The sequence below is a fragment of the Taudactylus pleione genome, unplaced genomic scaffold (genome assembly GCF_031769625.1).
Source record: "Taudactylus pleione unplaced genomic scaffold, aTauple2 ptg000518l, whole genome shotgun sequence".
NCBI lineage: Eukaryota > Metazoa > Chordata > Amphibia > Anura > Myobatrachidae > Taudactylus > Taudactylus pleione.
The window spans coordinates 9489500-9516523 of record NW_028284920.1 but is presented as its reverse complement, the minus strand read 5'-3'; the positions used below and the strand labels follow the sequence as shown (position 1 = coordinate 9516523).

The 27024-nt window shown below is 41.3% G+C and overlaps 1 protein-coding gene across 6 annotated transcripts in view; it reads left to right on the top strand.

The window, feature by feature from the left end:
• Nucleotides 1-27024, top strand: part of FGFR2 (fibroblast growth factor receptor 2) — an 81296-nt gene that overhangs the window by 34307 nt on the left and 19965 nt on the right. For 4 of the 6 annotated variants that reach the window (XM_088450504.1, XM_088450501.1, XM_088450503.1 and 1 more), the window contains exons 3-7: nucleotides 5592-5858; nucleotides 6327-6407; nucleotides 6825-6994; nucleotides 16061-16184; nucleotides 24970-25160. In XM_088450504.1, coding sequence (XP_088306630.1) covers nucleotides 5592-5858; nucleotides 6327-6407; nucleotides 6825-6994; nucleotides 16061-16184; nucleotides 24970-25160 — 833 coding nt within the window. The remainder of the gene's footprint in view (nucleotides 1-5591; nucleotides 5859-6326; nucleotides 6408-6824; nucleotides 6995-16060; nucleotides 16185-24969; nucleotides 25161-27024) is intronic. The other 2 variants (XM_088450502.1, XM_088450505.1) reach the window with 2 other exon arrangements.

Below are 27024 nucleotides of genomic sequence, written 5' to 3'. Positions count from 1 at the left end.
AAGTTCTCGTTAGGTTATGAGGTGAACACTAATGCTATTAGATTTAAAATAAAATTGTACCAGAAGCAAAATGAAACACACAATAGCTCTCAGTGCTAAGAAATCCATTCCCGCTGTTTGATGGACAGCCTGGCTAATTTTGACGTAAGATTGCTACCTGAAGGCTTATAGAGTACATTTGTGTTTTCTCATGCAAACCTTTGATGAGATAATATTTGCCTAGTTGTTTCCTGTGTTACTAATTCCAGTCAAGAAATATTAATTGAAAGTAGAAGCCTGAAGCTGTAGCAGTCTGGTCTTAAAATCTATTTTCCCTATGTTATAAGTCCGGAGCCACCTCATTGTTAAAATACAGCACAGTGTGTTCCTTTACCTCAATAACAACATAATAGCTTTTATTTTAAAATCCATGTCAGTCTCTTGTTTTACAGCCAATGAAACACATGGCACTGTGCACTGGATTAATTTTCCAGCTTATTATGAGTGGGACATGCCATGTAGAGTATGCTTTTCATGGATTTATGACCATGTCTAATTATCGTAATACAATGTTTGGATAGTACTAGATGCATCATTGTAGCAAAAAGAGCCATCTAAATCGCTTATTTGGTTTTATAATATGGTTTATTATAATTACCTTTTTCTGAGAAAAAATATATTAATACACATAACATTACTGAGACAGGTATGTAGTCATTATGTTGACATTTTATTACCATTTTTATTTATATAGCGCACACATATTCCGCAGCGCTTTACAGAGAATATTTGTCCATTCACATCAGTCCCTGCCCCAGTGGAGCTTACAATCTGTATTCTCTACCAAATCCGCACACACATACACTAGGGTTAATATTTGTGTTGGGAGCCTATTAACCTACCAGTATATTTTTTGGAGTGGACATTCAGAAAATCCCGCTATGTTGACATGCCGATTGTTGACATGCAGGGTTGACATTGTACATGTCGATGTAACGTCTGTCGACATTACATACCACACGCACTGAGACACAATGGCTGAAAAATCTCTGCCCATGTCATAAATGAAAAACCCATGGTGTGGGCAGAAATGACTGTGCAGAAAGACTGTTGCTATCGTTGCTAGCCATAAAATGCTGCAAATCTGTGTGTATCTAGTAAATCCAAGCATGGGAAATTTGTTAATATTTTTAATAAAACTTGTAAGCTTACAGCCTATCGTCAAGGTAGCCCGATTCTCTGAAAGCCCTACAGTAACGTATAATATACTTAACCTCAGGTACAGATTACTGGGCACCTGAGATCATGTGATCTTTTAGAGGCAATGTATGTACTGTAAGCTGGCAGCTTGATGATGTCACAGGATGTTTTGTAGGAGTACACTGGACATGTTTCTGACAGTACATGGGACTCTCTCATAAATGCTCCTGACTAATGCATAGCTTCCCAGGAGACTGCTTACTGTAAGTTGAATATAGAAGAAACATACCCCAAATGTAAACGTTAGTTACCTGTTGTCTGTTCGGATACCTGTTCAGTGTCCAAGTGTGTACGACCTGTCCTATTTAAAACCATACTTTTTGGATCTCTGAGAGGTGGTCCAAGGCATTTGTATCCTGAGCTCAGGCTGTGCAATGACCCTCTCCCACCTTCCCTTTACAAGAAAAAGAAGCCGGATCAAGAAATGTGACCTACTCTTACAGACATCCCGGGAGGCCTGATATGGTTGCTCTAGAACAATTGTAATACCTTTGGTAGTATGCAACCTCATAATTATCTACTTTTGAAAAAGCATATCAGGGAGATTGTAAAAGCAGCACCTATGAGCGCGGTGGTAAAGTGGGCGTGTACTGCTACATCTGACAGGCGTGCCTGTTGACAATTTAGCTGCCTCTTCTGGGTGGAGGCAGCTAGCCTAACACAGCAAGGGGGGCGTTTATGTGTTTTTTTTTTTTTTTTTTAGCCCAACAGTTTGGGTGAGTGAGCAAGTATGCTGAGAGGTGCGCCATATATTTGACTTACATCCAAATGTTAATGAGCCCCAAAGCAGTTAGTAAGATCTATTTGTTGATGAAACACACTGATACTTTTCAGAAAATGCATGATGTAACCATAGGGATCATTGTGTCTTATACACAATGCAGGGAAGTCATACTAATGATCCCATTTGAATGTATATATCTGTTTTTCTTTTCTTTTATAATAAAGCTTCATAATGGGGGTAAGATGCAATCAGGGAGATTGGTAGACTCTTCAGGGAGACAGGGAGATTGCTGCTATTTCAGAGAGTCTCCAAGACAATGAGGGAGAGTTGGCAAGTATGTGCAACCTGTGACTGGTTGTAGAAGTACAAGTCCCAGCATGCCTCGCTAGCTGCTGGCAGGTCATATTGGGAGTTTTAATTTTATAGCTTCTGGAGAGCCGCAGGTTGCCCAAAGCCTGCTCATTGTAAATCCCGAATTGTACATTTTATATCCAGAGCAGCCCTTACCATATTACTGTCTTCCAAAGCTTAGTAAAATGACCATTGTGTACTGCTGAATATAAATAGCATTGGGTTTGCTGGCAAATACAAAGTATTTCTGGTGTAACCCTCCAAGAACAGCTGCCATACAGACACCTTGGTTGTAAAAAATTTCCTTGTGCCAAAGTCATGCACCCAAAAAAACCTGTCTCTAATAAAAAAGGATTAATATACAATAGTAAATCAGATGCCGGCTTAGCTTATAACATGAATACATTTTTTTTTTTTTTTTTTTTTTTTTTTTTTACACTTGTAAACTCAGTGTAAACCAGTCTGAAACTAGAAATCATTGTTTCTAGTGTTACCATACCTGTTGGCACATTTACCTGTGTAACATTGCAGTACTATATCTACTTGTCTACATTTATTGCCGTTTCACACAGAGGAGGCTGTCATTGTGTGGACTGAACCAATATTAATACCTGATGGCATGAGGTGCAAAGTGCTGTCACTAATTTCAGTTGACAGGTTGCAGTCCCATGAATATAGGTTTATCCCACAAAATGGCCACCTCCACCATGGGTAGGTGATGGGTTAACTTTAAAGATGTACTTTTACCCTTTTCTCTGGTTTGGAATAAACCTCCTTTCTGTGCTATGTGGCCCTGATAAAGGTTCTGTCTGTACTTGTAAGCGGGGGCCATAGTTTTACTGGTGGAGATTCAGCAGTACCCAGCCCTGTGTAAACACCCTTATGTAAACAGGGAGAGCTTTGCATTGAGAGCAGTCCAGCCATGACCAAGTACAGCTTGTACAGGTATTCTGCTGGCATACAAGAAGCCTTAATGTAACTATGTTCCATTAGTTAAGCTTCTATAAAAAAAAAGATGGGCTGTGATTGATACTTGTCCTGGAAAAAAAAAATATATAGAGGACTTCTATGTCTGTTAAGTCTATGCCTTATTAATACCAACCACACTAATTCCTATTTTAACCACCCAGACAGGCATAATCATAACCACCTGAACTGTGGAGTACGTAAAGCGAGAATGTTGTGTTAATGGGACAGTAGGATAGTGAGATATGTGATTGATTTGCTAGTGCCATAGTAACAAAAAATGAATATTCCCTCATTCACAGCATCTTGTGTCTAGTTCTTTTCTCCAGATACAGATCATGTAAAATATTCCCGGAGTCTTCTGCTTTGCATTTTAGTTTGAGCGTAATTTTATAATTGAGTCCCCTTGGTGTGAACAGTCCCATGGTCCTCTCACACACTTATTATAAAGGAGATGTCCGCCTTGCGGGGTGCTTTAAATTTATTGGCTTGTACTTCCCAAGTCAAAAAATAAAAAATAATGAGATGACTCTGGAGACAAAATGTATGTTATAAAGTAATTGGCCAAAAATGATCCGCACTATTGCTGGTGGTTACGGGTTCTGAATCATGGAATGACTTAAAACAATTTTGTAGGTATGGGGTGTTCTACAGAAACTTTGCGAGACGGCGGCTTTGTGTCCTATATCTGATAAAAAAAAATCTAAAGCTAAAAAAAAAATTCTGCCCAATGGTATAAATAAATACCTAAAAGTACAATGAAAAGCCCAATGAAAAAGAAAACCATAATATTATTTATTTGTGCTAAATGATATAATATTGTTTTCTTACAGTGTTATGTATTAGTTTTTTCTAAAATAACAGAGTTATGGGAGAGTCTGTAAGGGAGGACCTGCAAGCAGCATAAAAAAATGTTTGGTATGAGAAAAATGGCACTTCTAAATGTACCTAAATTTTATCTCTGCACCCCTGAAGAAGACATGACCTCCCTCCAGCCACACATTCTGTACATAGCTCGCTACCACGTGTGTAATGTTTTTTATGTTTTCCACATAATAAACATTAGAACCCTAGATGTTTGCTCACGCATTATGGATACAGCTGATACCTTTTTTTTTTTTTTAGCTCACTCATGTTAGCAGCAAGCTTCTCATTCGACTCTTTCTCCTTCTTTGGGCATGCATGCAAATTGGGAGCACAATTCACTGTTAACTTTAGTGAATTCCATGGTATATAGGGAGCTTCTCAAGTGTCAGCTGGAGTTAATTAAAAAGCATCGCAGCCTCTGACGAAAAAAGGGTTAAGGGTAAAGTGAGAGCTGTAAGTGAAAACCATTTCAGCTCACAAATTAACAGCATTGTGCTCAGCAGATCTCATGGAGAGCGCATCATTCCTGAAGTCAATTTCATTTTGTACTAAATGGTAATCCTTACCAGGTTCCAGTTACATTGCCCTCGTAACCAAGCTAGCTGGAACTTCTTAACTAAAGTGCTTTGCGGAAGCCTTGAGCAGCAGAACATCTTTTACCCATTAGCACAGAATATTTTGTGCTACCAAAAAAAATAAATCAAAATATTTTCTAAAATGAAGTTTCCTTTGCACCATATGAACATAACTTATCATATTATACAGTTGCCTTATTTATGTGTTTTGTATTGCTTTATGTTCCATTTAAACAAAAAATAAATTGTTTGACATCTTTTGATGCAGGCACTCGACACATCGTTGCGGTACAGTTTACATAACCAGTTAAATGGTCTATGACAAGAACAGCATATATATAGGCACTTAATTGTAGGCGAGATGTTGCATTTCATCAAAAGGTTCTGTAATCACTATGTAGACATTCAACATGGCGACTTTCACATTGTTGACCCTAGCAAAATGTCGACAACCTCAATGTTGACACCCGATTTTAAGGTTAGGTTTATCTTAGGGTTAGGCTGCAGTTAGGGTTATATTTATACTGTCTATGGGAAATCCCACTGTCAACTGTTGACAGTTTTTGTCATGTACGCATTCATTTGCCATGTCGACACTGTCGATATTCTGAATGTCAACAAAACATACCACAACCCTGGGTAGCCAAAGATTCTGAAATATATTATGTCTTTTTAATGGAGAACACTTGAGCCTCTTGGTGTTGCAACTACCACAATGCATGATTTGTGTAACCTCACTAATCCCTGCCTAGCTTGTATCCCAGTAAGTAGGGTCTGCACTGCTTGCTGAGTAGATTTTCTGTGGGTGCTTTACTGACATTTGGTGTCTTTCCTTTCTCTGCTGCTTCCCCTCTGTCCTTCCAATGCAGAACCTCCAACCAAATACCAAATCTCCCAGCCGGACGTTTTTACCGTTCTCCCCGGCAAGCCACTTGATCTGCGCTGTCCTCACAATGATGCGTCCCTGGTGACTTGGACTAAGGATGGGGTGAAATTAGAATCCGGCAATAGGACGATGATTGTTCAGAACAACTTGATGATAAATGAGACGTTCCTCAGGGATTCAGGGCTGTATGCCTGCTCATTGCATAAAGGCGCCCAGAGCAGTACTCATTTCTTCCTTGTGAATGTCACAGGTGAGTGACTGGAGAATAGACGTGTAACCTATCAGACCATAATACATTGTATGTCATCGTCATTGTGTCGCAAACAAAGAGATGGATCTGACAATTTGTCTTTGCAAGCAGGGTTTCCCAATGAGCGTAAAAAGCTGAAAAAAATGATCTATCTAGGTCCTATTCAGTCCTGGATTTCATGCAAATGTAATTGTGCTGCTTATATAATTTACCCCTACAACTTCCACTGCCTTGTGGGATATCCCAGAGTTCCCTGGGGACCACTGAACACGTTTGTAGAGCGGCAGAACGGCTGCGCGGGGCGGTGGTGTGCTCCTTGGCTGTACAGTGTGCGCTCTGCACTAGTAGAATCATTTGCTGAGAAAGTGTTGGTGTTTGTTCCGTGACGCCCTGATTACATTAATCACACCGGCGTGCTTCATCTTCTTTTAGAACATTGCTGTTTACTGTGTCTCGTTCCTGTTTCAGAAGCCAGCTCTTCGGGAGACGATGAAGATGACAGCGATAATGATGTGTCGGACAATGTCACCAGTGACAATAGCAATATAAGTAAGCGTTTGACTACATGTGCCCGGGGGTTTTGTCTGGGATATTTTTTCTTTTAGCATTTTATACCTTCGCTTGGTTACATCTGTGGGTAGTATTTCTCCATGGGTTACCCAAGCACAATTCTGATTTGAAATTGATCGGAATATTGTTGGACATGACTGTAAATGTAGATGAGCCAGCTCCGGCTGTGCGAACAGTCCTCCTTTGACGACGCTAACAGACAACCATGTGATCCTGCTGCTCATATTGATCACAAATCAACCAGATTTGACCAATGGTGCGACCTAATGGGAAAGCGACCTTTCTGCTTGAAACTAAATGTGTAAGACAGCTGAGAAGAGCATCCTTGTTGTAGTTGGCCAATGGCGGAAGCACTGTTTGGAGACCAATAACAAACATGGCTGCTCTTACTTGTAGGGGCTCCTTATTGGACATACCCGGAGAAGATGGAGAAGCGGCTACATGCTGTTCCAGCTGCCAATACAGTGAAGTTGCGCTGCCCGGCCGGAGGGAACCCGCTCCCTACCATGAGGTGGTTAAAGAACAACAAAGAATTCAAACAAGAACATCGCTTTGGCGGGTACAAGGTAAGGTGGTGACCTTTTTGTAGATTGACACACACCTTAACCTGGAACATGGTGATCACTAACTTTGTGCAAGTATTTGTGTGTTCTAATGTACCTCTGACATGCACGCTGATGTACCTCTGACATGTACGGTAATGTACCTCTGACATGCACGCTAAAATCCAGCTTATCCATTCATTAGGAACTGATATCTGTGAGGTTCTCCTGCACCATTGTTATAGTCCTACTAGGCTGCTCTCTTGTGAATGCTGGCTCAGCCCCCAAAATGGCGGCTGTAACTGTGGGCCTGCTTCAGAAAGGAGCGCAGTTGCTAATACGCACGCAATCGGGCGATTGTTTTGTTCTGCGTATGCATCACAGTGCATGAGCCGGCCACTGCGATCGGAACTGCGATCACAGTGACTACGCAGACCCATCGCAGAGTGATTGACAGGAAGTGCCGATTGTGGGAAGTGACGGGGGGTGGTCTGCGAAACGCAAGTGTCAAAGTGCGTTCGGACGTCGTTGCGGGGACACGCATAAATTAGCCACTATGCGATGCCGTATACAGTCTCATACCATGCAACGAGGTTAGCAATTTCTGAGTAAGGTCAGGGCTTGTGCAAATGTGCGTGCGGCTGCGATGGTACTCGATGTTACCGATGGTTTCGCAGACTTGCTAAACATTACGGATGTGTGCTAAGTAAAGTGGGCGTCCTTGTGTAGTGCTGCGACGGGATAGAGATCGCAGTGGATTAGCATACTATCGCAGTTGAACTGCGTACGTAATCGCTATTGCATATGCAGTTACGATTCGTAGTGAATCAGGTCCTGTGTCTGCAGGTGATGGGCGCACTTTACGGTTTAGTCCAAACACATACATACCATCACATATCTAGCAAACTGATTTTCCTATGGAAAAAAAATGTTGACATTGGCTAAAGACACAGTAGAGCGTCAACCAGTTATTTTTTTTTTTAAATGTTTTAAACTATATGCCAGAAAAATAACATTAAGTTACTGATCTAAGAAACTATCAGACGACATGAAGGCAAAGTTTGCCATGATTTACAGTTCTGCTAATATATTTCTAGTAAATGTGATCTATTTGAATACACTCTTATTGTGTGGGGATAATAAAAAGCGGCAGGTGCAGGACAGTTATCAGGACCATATAGTAATCACCATGTGCAATAACTCTTAATAACAGCAGTAGTTTAGATATGATGCTCGTGTTTAGTTGTGTTGGGACCTTGATCGGCAGAGAGTAGTTTTAAAAAGTAAATATTTTTTTTCTCCCCTAGTAAATGAAAAACTGCTCAGCCACGAGCCAGCTGTAGTCACAGTAATATTCATGGTAACTTCTTACTTGTAAGCTGTTTAAATACTCAGGATGTGTAAGGAGTTACGATATTTTAATGTTTGGAGAATCAGGATGTCCCTATGGCTTAAAATAAGTTCTATGCTAATGATAATAGATCAGAGCCATGGGCATTTCTCTAGAACTTAAGTGATCAGAGGCACTTTAGTCCCAACGTCAATGCAGAATGCCAAGCTAGCAGTGGGGGTGGATTTAGTTGAACTCAGGACTGATTCACATACATGAGCTGGCAAAATGGGTAAATAATATGAAGGAAAACGATGATTTAGACACTTTGTTTGTTTTTAGACACGTTTTAATGTCATTTTCATGCATGTATTGGTGTATTGGTGTATCGCATTAATGCATGAGAAATGAGGTGTGCTGCCGTATAAAGCTTCAAGAGCACTATTAACATTTTGGAGCACGATAGTGGGAATGGCACCAATGAATGACATTTCTGCTATTTATAATGCACTTTTCATTCACATTAACATTAAGGAGTGAACAAGTGAAAGTTGCATACCTACATTAAATCCATTATAAATAGGATACCTGTGTTTTAACTAGTCCGAGTCTCAACCTGGGGCCCACAGCTCTGTCCTTTTTTTACTGTCCGATTTTTTTTTTTTGTTACACTTTTATATAATGCATCCTGATATGTTATTACAGATGGGCGTCTACTTCTTTTGATTACATTTTTGTTTTTTACTTATTACTGATACTGTAAGATAATGTGCGTCCCTTGTGGAGGTTAGAGGACCTCCCCTCGTGGCCCCTGTAGTGTATCAGGTTGCCTATCACTGGTCTAACTACTCTACAGCAAGTGCTTATATTACAGAGTAATGACCTTCTCTTAGCACGTAAATGTAGCAGACATGCAGGTCCCTTTATATTGCAGTAAGCGTGTGGTTGTTTGTTGGATAATGGGCGCTCACTCATAGCTTGCAACTTTCCAAGCTATATACGTGCCTGTCTTTTTCTGCAGTGCTAATGCCACAGCCGATGAGATTCCTACATTGATGCCCAGCGGCTGCGATACTAATTTGCCGCTGTGCGTATTAAGACACTCCATTGGTCCCACTATCGGACATTGCTCCAACCCTACGGAGGCACAGAATGTCCGTCTGGACATGGCTACCGTTGGCGGTGTAACTATGAAAAAAGACGTAGATCATGACCGCGACACGTCTGGCTAGCCACCACCTGTTACCTCCCAGCTACAGCCACTGAAATTGCATCTCTGCATCTAAATTCGTTCCGCGACTTTCGGCGGTAACCAACAGGTTGCATGCACAGTGCGGTGTGGACGCATGCACAAACTGAATTCATCGTCCGCTAGCGTCCGCCATCAACTTGGCATGCAACTCTGAATGGTTTTTTTAAATGATGGACCACCTGATCAGCAGAAGCAGACTCCAGTCTAGCTTTCAGGACTGTATAAAACCTTGTTCCTCCAAATAGCTACAACTCCAATTATCCACGATAAAGGGTGTGATTGGCTGTGTCGTTCAGACCTTGGTGGGGGAGATGTACTAAGCCTTGAAGAGTGATAAAGTACCAACAAATCAGCTCCCAACTGCCATTTTTCAAACACAGCCTGTAAAGTGACAGAAGGAGATGATTGGTTATCCCTCTCCACCTTATCACTTTCAAGGCTTAGTACATCCATTGTCTTCTGTACACTGTGCAATCCTTGAGAACTGTGGGGTCTATTTACTAAGCTGTGTTAGGAGATAAAGTGAATGGTGATAAGGTATCAGCCAATCAGCTCCTAACTGCCATGTCACAGGCTGTGTTTGAAAGATGGCAGTTAGGAGCTGATTGGCTGGTACCTTATCTCCATTCACTTTATCTCCTAACACAGCTTAGAAAATAGACCCCTGTGACTCATATGATACTTTTACTCAGCTCATCACTCCTGTATGCTTTTACTCTGCTGTGGCTTGTGTACTGTTCACATGTGTTTTATGTGCCTTTGTTTATGTTCACACATGAGTTCTTCGCCTGCTGCATGTTAGTACTTGTGATGATGCCTGCACATTTTTATAGCAGTATGTAAGTGCTGAGCCCCCTCCGCAGGCTGGTCTCCCTTCCCCGTCTGTACTATATGTGTGAGCACTCCTGGGCGTGCGTTCAGCAGCTGGTGTGTGTGTTTTCTCCTGTGTTGGACATACTGTTTATCCCTTTATTTGTATTGTGTGCACACTTTGAACTGTCCCCTGCTTCGTTTATTTACTTCTCATGGTGTTTTACTCCTCTGCACGCCAAGACGGTACACACTCTCAGGCCGCTTAGTAGAATAATGTATATTGTGTCCGTTCTGCTGTACATCCAGGACAGAGTTGGAAGCCAGCACAGTGATACGTTTATATGTGCCTGTGACATGAACACACTGCTGACCCTAAAAACTTTTCATCTACACATTGACTTATTATATGTAATGCTGTAACACTTAAGGGAAAGGCGACCCCCAGTCTCATAAAGGCTGATGGAAATACGTTTTCTATAAAATGATCCTCATACCTTGGGTTGTATTTTGCATTCTCAGATTCTGTTACACATTCCAGTATGATAGTCTTTCAAACGGTGATGTCATGCTGGAAGTGGGTGGGGGTCTGATAATTGGGTACATATGGACTGGAAGATAGATTAGGCAAGGTTGATAGATACTTCTTAAAATCAAGCAGCTAACTTTTTGCTCATAATATCTACCAACACTAAGAAATAGCCAAGTCGCAGTGTTCACGCCATCAATAATTTAAAATGAACATTCAGTGAATTTGTGACATTACTTAGCTCTCCAGATGCAAATTGAGTATTTGTAATCCTTTTTGGTTTGAATACAGTTAATTTATTTTTTAAAATAGGTATATCAAATAATATGCATATAAATGGTTTCTTTAATACCACAGTGCTAGCATATACTCTGCTTCCAGGATATTTCATCATATCTATGTAACTGATAAAAATGTTTTTTCTTTGCTGATATTTTCTTCTCTTCTGATGGTTGAGAAACAACATTTCAGCTTTTTCTCTCACAAGTCAAATAACATTGTTGTAATAAATGTAACCAGCTAAGGGCAGCTGAGATTTCCTGCTACATTCTATTGTAGTGACTTGGGAAGATATGGAGGATGTAAGAGCTGAGACTGGTTTTCACACTAACATTTTACATCCAAGTAATGGCTTTAATAAATGCTTTATTTTCGCCGGAAGACAGCTTAAGAGTTAATGGCAATTGGCAAATCATCTGATATGTTATGGCTATTGTAAAATTCTACAATGTAACATAACCCTTTTAAGTCAAGGTAAAACAATGCAAATTGTACTGCAAATAACAAACCTTTTCCCCGACCCTTTCCATGCCAGTGGTAATTGGCCACTGTTACTATGCCAATGTCACATGATGTGTGTGCATGCTTAATATTGTTCGGATATTTTTCCTAAGTGTGCAAAGTCTTGTGTATCTGTGCATGGTCATGTATGGCTGTATATTGTTGGTGTATTGTGCAAACAGGCTGATGTGCGTGCGGGGAGGGTGCATACAGGTAGGTGTGCATGTTTGGATTGTGGTTACGGGTAGGTGTGAGTACATGTTTAGTGTATACAGGTAGGTGTGCATTGCGCAGACAGAAGGTAGGTGTGCATTTGTGGATAATGCATACAGGTAGATGTGCGTGTGTGGATACTGCGTGCAGGTAGGTGTGCGTATATGGATATAGCTAGGTGTAGGAGTGTGGATAGTGTATGCAAGTAAGTGTGAGTGTGTTGATGATCGGGTAGGTGTGAGTACATTATCGGTGCATGCAGGTAGGTATGAGTAGATGATGCAAACAGGTAGGTGCAAGTGCGTGGATAGTGCATACAGATAGATGTAAGTGTGTGGATAGTGCTTGCAGGTAAGTGTGTTCATGTGGGTAGTGCATAAAGGTTTGTGTTTGTGCAGGAATAGTTCATACAGGTAGGTGGTTGTTAGTGCATGGATAGTGCATACAGGTAGCTGTGAGTGTGTGGATAGTGCATACACAGGTAGCTGTGAGTGCGTGGATAGTGCATACACAGGTAGCTGTGAGTGCGTGGATAGTGCATACACAGGTAGCTGTGAGTGCGTGGATAGTGCATACACAGGTAGCTGTGAGTGCGTGGATAGTGCATACACAGGTAGCTGTGAGTGTGTGAATATACAGGTGGGTGTGAGTGCGTGGATATTGCACACAGGTTGGTGTGAGTGTGTGGATCCTGCACACAGGTTGGTGTGAGTGTGTGGATCCTGCACACAGGTTGGTGTGAGTGTATGGATCCTGCATACAGGTTGGTGTGAGTGTATGGATCCTGCATACAGGTTGGTGTGAGTGTGTGGATCCTGCATACAGGTTGGTGTGAGTGTGTGGATCCTGCATACAGGTAGGTGTGAGTGTGTGGATCCTGCATACAGGTAGGTGTGAGTGTGTGGATCCTGCATACAGGTTGGTGTGAGTGCGTGGATCCTGCACACAGGTTGGTGTGAGTGCGTGGATCCTGCACACAGGTAGGTGTGAGTGTGTGGATAGTGCACACAGGTAGGTGTGAGTGTGTGGATAGTGCACACAGGTAGGTGTGAGTGTGTGGACAGTGCACACAGGTAGGTGTGAGTGTGTGAATATACAGGTGGGTGTGAGTGCGTGGATAGTGCATAGTTGTAGGTATGAGTGTGTTTGACTGGCGCCCACTGTTCTTTTTGCATGTGTGCAATGAAAGCCTGGAGTGCACCTTTGATCGCAAGACCCAATGTTTCCTTGCCCCTCCCAAAAAGCAAACTTGTTTTATCCGAAGAAAGCAGGTTTAACATTAACAGAATTCTGTTCCCACATCTGCTGTCCCCGATAAGTCGTTCCCGCCACAGCCCTTTCTACACAGTCAGGTTAATGAGAGTAAATAGAGGGCTGAGCAAACAGTTTAATCGCTGGGAATTGGCTGTGTACACAGCGCTGATTGTAGGTGCCCTGGAATGAAGGGCAAATGTACTGGAATTTAGCAGACCCTTTGCAGGCCTAACTATTTTATATGGCCTTGAACCTCCAGACACCTTCTGGCGTATAGTAGAAAGGTATTCATGTCTTTGTGGCGTGTCCTCCTTTTATCCTCATAATGTTAAATCAGGATTATAAGAGATTTATGTTGATTGACAGTGAATGGCTTTAACACATTTAATGGGAAGACCGGAGCTGGAATGGGAATTACAATACTTATCATCTTGTCTGTCTGGACATGCAGGGCTTCAGCCTACCGGGGTGGTTTTATTTCTTGATTTTTGCATGCCTGGGCAACACAGGTGGATTTATCCTGAGTGACCTCTTATTTAGAGATTAGCAAAGAGTCCTTGGAATGTGAATTGACTATGGAATATGACTGATGCTCAGTCCAAGGTTTAATCTTCTAACTTGTGCCCTTGTGGTAATCTGCAGTAATGCAGAGTTTAGGACACCTTCTGTGGAACTACAAGTTTCAGCACACCCTAGGACACAGGCGTGGAGCCACGAGTTGCGTAATATTGCAGTAGAGGAGTGCTCGCTCATGTGTTCTCGCCACAACTTTTCTGCTATGTGGGCTGGAAGAAGCACGTCAAGGAGGGAGTATATAGGGCCAGAGTATATAGTATTTCTTCCGCACACTGGCACTATGGCAGAAAATTAAACCTAACTAATAATAATAAAAATCTTAGAACATGGTGATGGGTCTTCTTGTAAAAGTGTATAAATTGTCCTAAAGCCACAACACTTTTTTTGAGAGGCGCCGTCCACTTCTAGATGCAGAACCTGAATAAAATATAACTATTCTGAGAATTCCATCTCGGAAAGGACACGTAGAGCCGATGCATAGTCTGGATTCCTCTAATCAGAACTGTCCCTCATCACCCTAAAATTATTTCACAGAATGAGCTGCTGACACAGCAGACGTCTCTGCTGAATAGGACTTTGTGTGCACTGAAAGGAGTCTCGTTATTCCATTAAACTAAAGCAATACCTGTTCTCTCCCCCCCATTCCATAGCATCACCAGCTCCGCTCCCCTCCTCTGCATTCCTCCAGACTCTCTGCCATTCTTTCTAATAGATAGAAGTTTTTAGACTGTAATTACATTAGGAAGACTATTAGGCACCACATTTTCGTAGAGGGTTAATAAGTATGTAGAGAGAGAGAAGCAGACAGTGCTATCTCAGGATCACCGTGTATTGGAAACCCATGACCATTAGAGTTATGTAGCCTATATCCTATGGAATACATATATTCTTTATGCTATAGAATATACTTTCACCAAAACGCTAAATAATCTCGCAGACACAATATTGTAGCATAAAGCAATCGGATGCCCGCTTCCATCCTTTATTGCCTAGATTATTGCTTTTAGATCTCTGTAGAGGCAAATATTTTAGGCATATTTAGTAGAACCCGTAAGCATTCTTCACCTTCATGTCTGACGGGTGTGGTATAAAAGATGCAGATAAAAGGTCGACAATGTTAGATAGGCAATAGGTCACCACACTAAAGGTCAACATGGAAGAAGGTTGACATGGTCAAAAGGTCGACACATAAATGGTCTATCTAGACATTATCGCCCTTTTAACTGTCTATCTATAGTCCTAATACCATGTTGACTACATTCATTTTGGAACTGCGAAAGATAATAAGGCAGGTCATTTATATATAATCATCACAATTACTTTGTTTTCCATATTGCTGATTTCGAATTCAAACTTTATATGAGCAGAAGTTTTGTGTTTAATAGGACAACATGTTCGTCCTCATTGCCGAACTAGTCTATCCTTAATGAAGATCATCAGGGATTTAATTCAGGGTCAGCACCCTTTATTTTCATGTTACTCTGTGTCATTGGACAAGTTAGGGGACAAACCTGACATAAGGGCTGATTCTGATGGGCATGTAATACAGTGGCTGTATTACTGGCAGCTGCGGAAGCCTGACTCGCTACTTTATGCTAATCCAGGCATCCATTTACCGTATGCGGAGGATCGTGGGTGTGCAAGCGGAAACCTGTGCTGTCCATTGAGCGTACACTGGCTGCCGCAGCCATCCGCATAAGCTCTTGCACCAGCACCATGCTTGGTGCAAGATATGCGTCAGAAGCGGGCTCCCCTTCTCTGTACGCATGACCCTCCCACAGGTCATGGTGGTTACGTGCGATTTCTTTGCCCTCGCCCACCTGTCTGGCTTGGAATAGGATGGACACATTAAAAAATGCGTAAACTCTAAACTCACTTATGCGCATGCGCTGTATGTAAAACCTTGCCGTACGCGAACAGAGATCAGTGCAACTCAGCATCCTCTTCATAGTGCCAAGCTGAGTAGCCTGCTTAGAAGACCTGATCGGTCCAGCCAGAATGAAATGAACAACATACACTACCCAGTTGTTTAGATCAGGGGGTCTCAACTCCAGTCCTCAAGTACCACCAACAGGTCATGTTTTTCATGCAACAGTTTAGTTCATCTATTTTGCTGGGTCAGTAATTATCCCACCTGCTTCCACAGGCCAGAAATCCTCAAAAGGAATATTTGAGGGTTAAGATTGTGAAATACTGGTTGAGATCAAATATTTATTTTGTTTTAAAAGCAAACTTCTACATTTCCCAGTAATACTTTTTGCTTGTCCATCTGTGTAGATGAAGCGTTTGGTTAGTTTGCATTTGATCATTAATATTGTGTTCCATCATTTCTCCCGGTCTCCCCAGGTACGTCACCAGCACTGGAGTCTGATCATGGAGAGTGTCGTCCCTTCTGACAAGGGCATATACACTTGCATTATAGAAAATGTATATGGGTCTATCAACCACAGTTACAGCCTTGATGTCATAGGTGAGGAACAACCCCCTTTGCCCCCCAATAATTGGTGTAATTGCTGAGGCCCAATGTAACTATATGGATATAGGTAATTGGATGTAACTGCTATATTGAGGATTGTATGAAAGCATTGATTTAAACAGAGAGACAAGACGGCAAAAAAGTTCTACCTGTATAATAACTGTTATATATGATAAATCCAGTGATTTCCACCAACAGTGTCAGGAAATATCTTTATTTCACAATCTTAGACTGTTTATCATTAACAGGTGGAAGCTCTTAACATAAACTACAAATTTGCAAATTTGTATAAGGAGTAAACGTCACAAGGTTAATCAATACATGTACCGGATGTACAAAATAAGAACCAAAGTGGTGAAAAGAAGGTGCAGTGTCCTAAAAAGTTGCTAGTGAAATGGGCCAGCCGTACCCCAACGCTCTAAGCTTCCGTATTAGTAGAATGGAAAATGCGACCTTCAAAATCTCTAAAGTAATTAGGAGATGAATTAGGAGATTTATCCATATGCTTACAATCATTTGTAACTATAACAAACTGGGATGCTGATTGCTTTCAAAGACTGACAGAGAAATACAAAAGATACAATAACCAATAAGCTGCTATGCCGATTCAGGGTAGGAGGGCAGTCACATGTCTCACTGTAGCATCTTCATGCCATGAATAGAACTATGCTTGTGCCCATCCGAAGTGGGCCAGCAACCCATTATATAGAACTAATCGGTTATGTCAGAATACTTATTTACCAGTTTAACCTAGAACTTCCAAACCTGACAAGCTTTCACAGTGGGCGGTCAGGAGCCGAGGAGGAAAATTCCAAACAAGTCTCTAGGAATCTGATCCGTTTCCTGCCAACCTGGGCCCAACAGTGCCATGCCTTACACCGTAAATGAGATTATATCAGCACTACTCACATGTCCACAACGGATAGCTTTGTAGCTGTAGATTTATTTGGCATGTGTCTGTGCTATTTTCAGGTAAAGAAGTTGTCCCACTTTCACCAGTGTTTGTCCAGTTCTGTGTTTTGCCCTCCCATCCACCTTTTAGCGCTAGCATCCTCACACAGGCTTCTATATTCTTCACTCAGATAAATTTGGGGAGTTCTGTAGATACCTGAGGCATCACTAAGGCTGCTCCACACCCCATGTAACGTACATCAGCCCTTTGTGCAAGGCCAGCTGTGACACTAGTGGGATAGCTTGCATTGTTGATAATGGAAGCGCCCACTTACGACCCCCTCTCTTTGGGAAGAGAACCAGTGACCCTTCCCCTTGCATTCCTAAATGTTGCCATGAGGCACTACTGAGTTTTGTTTAAAAATGTTTAATTCTGTATGTATTTCCGTAAAGGCTATAGCCACTGAAGGGACATGGCTTCACCAAGAGCTACCCTCTCTCCAAGTATGGTAGTTGCCAACTGCCGCTACTACAGTTTGCAGACCTAAAAAAACAGAAATGCTGGTTGACGCAGGGCTCCATCTAGCCTGACAAGACACTCAAGGGTTAAATCTGGGAGAAAGTAGTCCGCCACCCCTATCTCCTGTTTTCATGCTCCTTCATTGGATGAGGTTGGTGCCCATTGTTATGTCCCCTTATCTCTACACTTTAGAGAGAAGTCTTGAGCAGGAAGTCCACAAGCATACCCAGGAGATAAGGGTCACCAATCTGGACACCAGTACCCCAAAAAAGTACTTGCATGTTGATTTACCATTTACAGATTTCCTCTGTCAAAAGTTGAATGGCACGAGCATGTCCGCACTTCATTGCCGAATCATGCGGCCACTTTTATACACTTGAATATTTCTCAAACCCTGCTCCTCCATCCATCCTGTGGATTAGGCGCGAACATCATTTTCAACCAGTATCATATTGGGGAAGTCAGAGAGACCATGACTGATGAGAGAGATCTTCATACAGTATGGGAGGCTCAAAAAGCCACAGTCCAATGCAAGTTGAATAGTCAAGTTACACCTATGAAAAACACACCAAGGAGAAAATAGCGCGCTTGGTGACTCTGATACGGGCTCTTCCTGCCATATATTTTTGATGGCACATAGATAAATAAGAATGTCAACTAATATCTGTCAAAGTCATCATAACACTAGACGCTTTGCTCTACCACGGGTTCTCTGACAAAGGTGATAAGGTGAACACTCTATTGACCACCAAATTCAGAGCTACATCCGGAAGCAGAATCGACTCTACCATATGCAAGCAGAACCAATTAATTTTCATTCTTAAACAATAGGGGAGTTCTGCACCTATTTGCTCATTGTTAATTGATATGGAAGCCCTTCCACAGAACTCATAAATTTGTCATCTGCCATAGTCTGATATTTACGATCATGCTTTTTGCCTCGTATAACTGTGAACCAATTAGCCTCCCTAACACTGACATTACTGCTACACACCTGGCGCAGTTCCTAATCTCTGTGCAAGCTACCGCCCCAACTCGTCATTTAACATAGACCTGAAACTGTTTGCAAAGGTTTTGGCAACCAGATGAAATACAATTATTCCTTCTCTAATCCATCTGAAGCAGATCCCTACCTGGACATCAAGCCTCAAGTAACACTGTAACCATTGTAGTTCACCCAAGATGGCTGCCTTCTTTGACAATTTGGTTTTTCTCCCGCAATTATAAATTGATTTGACTCCTCTTGGAGAGAAGTGCTATAGAAAACATTATTACGCAGACAATGGATCTAATCAGTGTTAAAAACAATTCAAATAGACTTTTGCAGATTATGGCCTTGGATACTGAGTAGGCATTTGACAGAGTGGGCTGCAACTTTAAGTGCTGTTTTTTTCCAATTTGGAATCAATCTTTATTGGTACTCGCACAACATTATTTATCATATGGCATGTGACAGAGCTGTCCTCTCTTTCCCCCATCATATTGGTGCTGGTCATCGGGCCTCTTGCAGGAAAAATTACAGTCATCCCTAACATACCTGGTCTTCAGATTGTTCCCGCTGACCAAAAAATTGCACTATATGCTGATGGCGTACTGCTCACTCTCACTAGCGCGGTGACCTCCCTCCCTAACCTACTTATGGAAATTCACAGTTAAGGTGCACTGTCAGGTATTTAGAGTTACAGCGTAAAATCAAAGCTGACAATTTGCAAGTCCTTGATGATAACATTCATCAGCGTACATAAAAATTATTAAAGTTTATTTTCAACTTCAAATGGCAACAGCCAGCAAATCCTAAATAATTCAGCATTTGTATATAATGTGTGTGTGTGTGTGTGTGTGTGTGAGAATATGTATATATGTGTGTGTGTGTGTGTGTATATATATATATATATATATATATATATATATATATATATATATATATATATATATATATATATATATATATATATATATATATATAATATACATATTCATGTGTGTGCATAAAACAAGACTTTTCACAGTTATAATTATCAATTAGTTTAAAAGTTCATGGGACTCATTGCTAAGACCAAACAAAGTTATTTTACTCTTGTTGTGTTTTTTTTTCTAAGTTACTTTGAGATTTAATTTAAAGGACTGATTATTTCAGCTGTAAGTTATGAAGTAAGAAAAGCAAGAATTAATGTAAGAAATGGTATACTTCAGCTGAGTAGTGATTTCAATACCTGTATTGTCTTGGATTTCTTTTCATTACCCAGTGATAAGGGCTGTATATTTTATACAGCCATGGCAGAAACCTATATGAGCGGAGCCAGTCAGCACATTAATGCATATTCTGATATCCCACAGAGTGTGATTATGGATAAGCCAGGTGTTTGCCTGTGGTGCTCTTGCCAACCCGAAGCTTATTTTAAAGCCTTTACTGATTTTAATGCAGACAAAAAGATACAGGATACAAGCTAAAGGCCTGCAATACTACGTGATAGCAGGAAGGAAGTTGAGAGCGCAATGCTCTGCAGATTTATGTGTTTTAAGGAGTCTAACCTCTACAGGACAGTATTCCAATAAAAGCAATGAGAATACTAGGTCTTCAATGTGTGCAAGCTGTCCTGCCCTGACTTGTCGGTTTGGCAGGCGCAGAGAGATTGTTGTCATAATTCAGGTATGGTTAGATGGGTTGGGAGTGGAGACTTGACATGACGTGCAGATCTCTGGGAGCTGGCGGCATCGTTTTGCCGCTTGAAATATAGTGTTCAGTGCCAAGGAAGGTGCCACGTGTAGAACTAGAGATCTGTGGGTAGTTTGCACTACTACTGGATGATTGTTATCATTTAAGCTGGTAATTTATTTATTTTTTCTCCCCTTTGTTGAGACTGGACAACAGCGTATAAATAAAACATTTGTGACTTTGTTCATATAAATAGCAACTCTCCTAGAACAGACTTACGGGATGGCAGGCGATGTTTTCAGCATCTCCGGGTGCCTAGCTGGATTGCTACAGGGATTTTGTTTTTAGGTCTTTTGTCTATAAACTCCAATTATGGTCTTTATCAGATCACTTTGTGCTGAGAACACAGCGTTCTGGACCATAGTATAAATGCAGTTTGCGTGGCGTTCTTCATCTCCCATGTGACAACCACTGGAACTCCAAGGTCTGTGTACACAGAAAGGATTGTATATATGGCACAGTGCTACTTCAATCCATCGGGCACTGGAGGAGGCTGAGCTTCACTGTGATCCTATTAATTGCTTGGAGTGCTTATTGCAGCATAGCAGATCAGAGAGCTGTTAAGTGCTCCATGAAAGCACATGATGGCTGTGCTGCCCAGGTCAATTTGTGGCCCTGTCTTTGGTGTTGTCCCAGCTTGGCCTAGAACTATTTCCCTCGCTGGCCCCCTTGCCCGATGTGGTTCTAGGGCAAAGGAAATTAAATCCTGCTGCTGAGCTCTGAAACCCTAAGCTCGGCAAGTGAAGGAAAAGCAAGAAAATAAGACTTGTAATAACACACTGGCTGCTCCCACAGGAGGCAAAGCGAGGGTTGTGGGGGAGCTGTAAGGTTCCAATTATGCCGGGATCATGTGCAGAAACCAGCTTTTTTTTTATTTTTTTAACAAAGTCAACTTTCCACAAAATGTTTGAAAGGAGAAATGAAAAGAAGCCATATATTCCAAGCCATACTGCATTAGACAGGACTTTTCAGCACTTGCCGGCATGGAGGTATTTGGTGGAATAATGACCTTATAACGGATAATGGGACTTGGTGGGCTGTGTCTTGATTCTGAAAACCATTGCAGTTTATGGTACACGTTTTCCAGAATTCAACCTCTACTTCTCCATAGGACTATAACTGACCAGGAGCGTTATGCTTGGCTATGGCGGTATCAAGCTGGCGGTGTGAATCCTGCAGGTGTCGAGCTGCCACGTTTCCACCATTAGAAAAGTCTAAAAATTTCAAGACTTTTAAATTTCAAAATGTTTTTTTGCAATGATGATCTGAATAATCATGACCATAGCTACCAGAACACGTTACTATAATAAGACAGAGCGTCATTTCATTGAAGCAAGTAAACATTTTTTTTTTGCCGTGCTATTAAATACAGGGTAATGTTCTGTAATCTATGTTGGCAGCCATCTGCCAAGTGAATGATTTTAGTTTTGTATTATTGATCTGCAGAGTGCATCTAGTCTGTTTTGCCTCTTGCTATCTCTAATCCGACAACAATGTCCTCTAATAAGCAGTAACACACACTGATATTCAGTCCTTCAGGCTGAGAAATAAAAAGATAACTTCTGCAGCGCCAGTTTGTAGGGTCAACCAATCTGGCAATACAGTGGTGAAAAGGTGTGCAAAATTAGATGTATTAATGTATCTTTACATTAAAGCAAATGCAGTTTTTAGAATATTGTCTATTTAAAGACCTGTCTCGGGTAAACTTCGTAGACCTTTCAGCCCTTTGAGACAGTTATTCTAAAGTAATGTACGGTATATTTAATTCACTTAGGGGTCTATTTACTAAGCAGTGTTAGGAGACAGAGTGAAAAGTGATAAGGTGCCAGCCACTCAGCTCCCAACACTGCTTAGTAAATAGACCCCTTAATGATCAGGCCGCTATCCTGTATACATATTCTTTCGTGTTGGACAAAACAATTATGTTAGCATCCACTAAGTGAATGTCACAAGAAGCGAAATCATTATGGGGCACGGCACCATTAGCAGAGGGTTAATAGAATAGGCTTGCTGAAAGGCTTCTGAAAATGATGCTTGAATAGCCGAGGATTGGTCTAATGGCTGCAGCCTTGATAGTGTTATAGGAGGTTGTGCTAAGCCTTTCTGAAGACAGGGAAAAGTCCCCAGAGGGGTTGTTCTACTTATCCTTCATACATTTCCTTTAAACCCGCCAGATTCCTTGTTTGTGCATTGCAGTCATCATCATTATCATACACAATCATCATTATCAAACTCCAGTGATCACAATGTGCTTTAAAGAATATCCATCACCTTCACCCATAGTGCCAGTTATTTACTTTCCTACTTAAAAGTTAGTTCTATTTATTTTTGTGCTCTATGCCATTTTTATATTAAACGTAAAGGGTTTGTAGTTGCGGCAGCCAAAATTTATTACTTTCTGCTAATGCCAGTATGTGTTCAACTAATGTGGGGTTCATGTATCTTCAAGCGGAATCCCGTGCCGCCCACTGAGTTTACACCGGGCGCCGTAACCGTCGTCCCTAGTGTCGCATTTGCACCAGCCCCATGCTAGATGCAAGAGATCCATCAGTAACAAGCTTCCCTTCCCCATGTGCAGGAATCGCATAGAGCGTTTGATACATGCCCACAAGTTAGGTGGTTACTTGTGATCCCTTTGCCACCGCCCAGTCCCTGCCCAGAAATGCCCTATATCATGGAAAGACCGATCCGCCCAAGTTCTGTCCGACTCTGAATAAGACGGACATATGGAAAAATGCGTACATTTGTGTTTTGTGCATATGCTGTATGCAAAAATAGCTTTTTAGGCTCGTACACAGAGATCAGTGAGACTCCAAACCAGCCCCATATTGGGTCTGTAGATTAGACCAATGAAAGGATGAATGTATCTCTCCAACCACGAAACAGTTTCCTGTACATAGCACAGCCCAGTGCACACTGATTTTAAGATTCTTTTGCATTTTTTTTTCACCCCTTTACTTTTTAATAACATGCTGCAAGTAAAACAAGGTTGGTGCTTGTGCGGAGGCTGCCAGCATTACGTCAGTGTACCAATTCCCTGCAGAGTGCCAGGGAGAGCAACCTGCATGAAAGCCGCCTTTGTTCCAGGGAGGTGTGCTGGCTTTATACGAGGCTGCTCTCTGGATGTCTGTTTGTGAAACAATTTATTGGAACCCGGTATGTGTGTGTGTATATGTAAGGCGCTCCCTGAGACTGGATACACTCTGCTCCTTAACACCTTCCATGCCAGGGAAGTGTAGAAAGCTGTTTAATCATTCCCTTTACAATTTTTTTTTTTTTGGAGACTGTTGTAAAAACTCCATTAGATCAGTTCGGAGGTGAAAAGGACATTTCTGCACTAAATGCAAAGCGTACTTGTAATTGTAGTACAACAAAAAGAAAACTCAATTTTTTTTTTTTTTATGCTGACCGGTACCATTACCAAGACAGAATTGTTTCAATATTTGATTATTTTTTTGTAAGTAAAGATTAATATGTAGAGGGACGAGAATGAGCTATTTGTAGGCGCAGAAAGCCTGCGCTGAGTGTGGATCAGTCGGAGGTGATTTAGTCTCTCATCAAAAGTAACGACAGCACTTTGACAGTTGTGTTACCATGTAATGAACCAAGATACCATTCAAGCAAGGGTGAGTTATCAGATGAATTTGGCAAGAGACTGTGGGAGACTTGGCAAAGCTGGGCATATTATAAATGCCCCATTTTCCTGTCGACAAGTATTATTTATTAGTCTGCAAACTGTTAGAACCCATTCTGGCGTCATTCTCTGGCTTTGTGTGTTCTAGTACCGCACAGGTTAAATGGAACACTCCTGGTTACAGGTGACAAACAGCTCTTGGCAGTCAGAAAATAGCTGGAGATGTGGGCAGGGAATACATGGCCGCTACTACTTCTGTGGCCTGTGAAAACTAGCATGTTTTCCTTTTGTCCTCCTCCCGGCGGTATCTTTTGAAGCTTGAGTTCTTTCCCTCCTCTCCCCCCATTACTTACAAATACACATCTCCCTCCCTTTCAGCTTGGCACTGATTTTGCTACAGGGACCAATGCCAGGAACTTAACAGGGTTACAGACTTGAGTTACTCTCCCGCACCCACCTCCCCCACCGCCACCCCCTGTTTCCTTGGCATCTATACCCTTTTACATTTATTTTCTAGCATGTATAACTTTTGAATACACATAGTTGGAGTGTGAACAAGTGATCATTAATCAATTTCTTTCGTAGTTATAATAAACAGTTTCATAGTGAATTTTTTTTTTTAACACTTTGATACAATGTTTCGCAGACCTTTAACGAATGGTAAATATTACATTATATTCTCTTGCGAGGAAATTAAACTGAAAGATTAATGGTCATTAACTAATATAAAGTTTTTAGAATTCTGGCAGAACGAAGCACGGATAGTCCAAATAATGGACTTTTCTTTGCCAATTTATGTATGCACGTGTTTTTCTGATTATGTACTTTTTCAAATAGGGTATAATATACTTGATAAAGTCACATGTTCTTTGAAGGGTTCCCTATTGGTTGAAAAGTATCTGTTCTGTCTGTGAACTGTCGCGTGCAGATTATAAATTATGATGTTAAGCCATTTTTTTATTTTTTTTTATTTTATACAGTAATTCTATAATTGCATGGTTCTTTAATCTACCAACAGAGCGTTCCTCTCACAGGCCCATATTGCAGGCTGGTCTTCCTGCCAATACCACTGCGGTCGTAGGAGGGCATGCCGAATTTGTTTGCAAAGTATATAGTGATGCCCAGCCCCACATTCGCTGGGTGCGATATATAGAGCTGAATGGAAGCCGATATGGAGTTGACGGGATGCCATACATAAAGGTTTTGAAGGTAAAGATTACTAGGATGACATTACAGATCTATATTAAGTTATATATTAATTTAAATAATAACTGCTTTTCAGTTCATTGCTATTGTTGATATGCAGATAAGCCATTGTAACCTTTCCATGATAATGTAGTGTTTAATGATGTTTGTGCACACTGATTCCAATGGCCAATAATGTAATTTTTTACTTAAATGGCCACAAATCGCTGCATTTGAGCCCACAATAAAGACTAGTCCTGATTAACATCTATTCGTCATCTATCAGATGAGTCACTGATTGCATTTTGGGGCAGAATTTGCATTAGACCATAGTAACCAATCAGAGATTTGCTTTCATTGTCAACTTGAAATAAAAAAATGAAAACTGATTGCAAACTGTGCACCTAAATTCAAAGTTGGAACAAGCCTTACTTACTGCCATCTGACTGTGCACGGACATTGTCCATCTGTAATATTTATACCTTACAGGGTCTGCTGAACCCCTGCATCTATCTGAGCTGGTCACACACATAATTTAGTAGATGTATGTATAGTTTACAAATACTCTTTATATGTGTATAGATATACTTTCGTCATGGGTGTGTGCTGTGACCCCATGGGATTGCACTCATGCTCAATACCAGGTTTAATAAATAAAGGCTGTCAATATATGTATAAACTCCAGTGAATGATGTCTGTAATAGGGGAGTTTAGATGTCATCACCTCAGTACTCATTAGGATTATTATTATTGATATTCGAAATCTAATCTGCATCCGGTGACCTGAGTGAATGAAAGAACTCTGCCTAAGGTCTTTCAGCTTTCTATGGTCACAGAAGGCAATCCTAGTATCCCTATAATTCTCACTAGGGAATGCATTATGCCATATGTCCTGTACACTATTTTTAATATATATTTTATTGGCGCTTTATCCTAAACGTACCAATACTTATTTGGATCACTGAAAAAGAAGATTGCTCTGTTACTTTTATAATAGGTACATCTAGCTGGGTACACATTATATTCATGATATATCGTTCCAACGAGACTCAGAACAATATATCGTATACCTGGTATAGTGTGCACTCCTGATCCGTCACTTATTGCATTGTCCCGTCTGCTGTTCTGCACGGCAGATGGGAGGATCCAATGAATGGCGCGGTGGTGTTACATGCAGCACGTAAAGTCACATAGCGCCCTCATACACCGGATCATGAAGTGTGTACGGCGCACGCAATGTATCATTACATCGCATCACACCAGCGTATGATGTGTACCCAGCTTTATAATTTGACATCTTCCACCTGCTGTGTGTGGTGTTGCAGCCATCTTTCCTCTAGTGATTATACTGTGTTGTGTACCATACCATAAAATGTACAGATGTGTCTACATGCACCTATCCTTAAATCGTGACAGATAGCCCCTTTTGGCTCGCCACGGGATTTACTACTTAGCTGCGCAGTACAACTTGTTCTTAAAATATGCATCTATGCGACTTTATATCAATTCCTTTGCGACAAAAATATTAATCCTAAATACTAAGGGTCTGATTCAGCATGGATCACTATTGGAACAGCGTACGCAGATCGATCGATGGTGCGTACCGCGCACTGCATATGTATGCGTGGTACACACCATCGATCGATCTTCGTGAGTTAGCATTGCGATCGCTTTGCGATCACTCAAGCAGAATGAAAGCCATCGCAGAGTGAGTGACAGCTATGAGCGTTTGGGGGCAGTGACGGGGGAGTGGTTGGAGAAACGCAGGCGTGCCTGTCTATTTGAACGCCGTTGCATGGGCGTGGATATATTGACCACTGAGACTGCATACGCAGCTTGCATACTCGCTGCGTGCAGCAGGACTTGAAGTTACTGTAGCAGGTCAGAC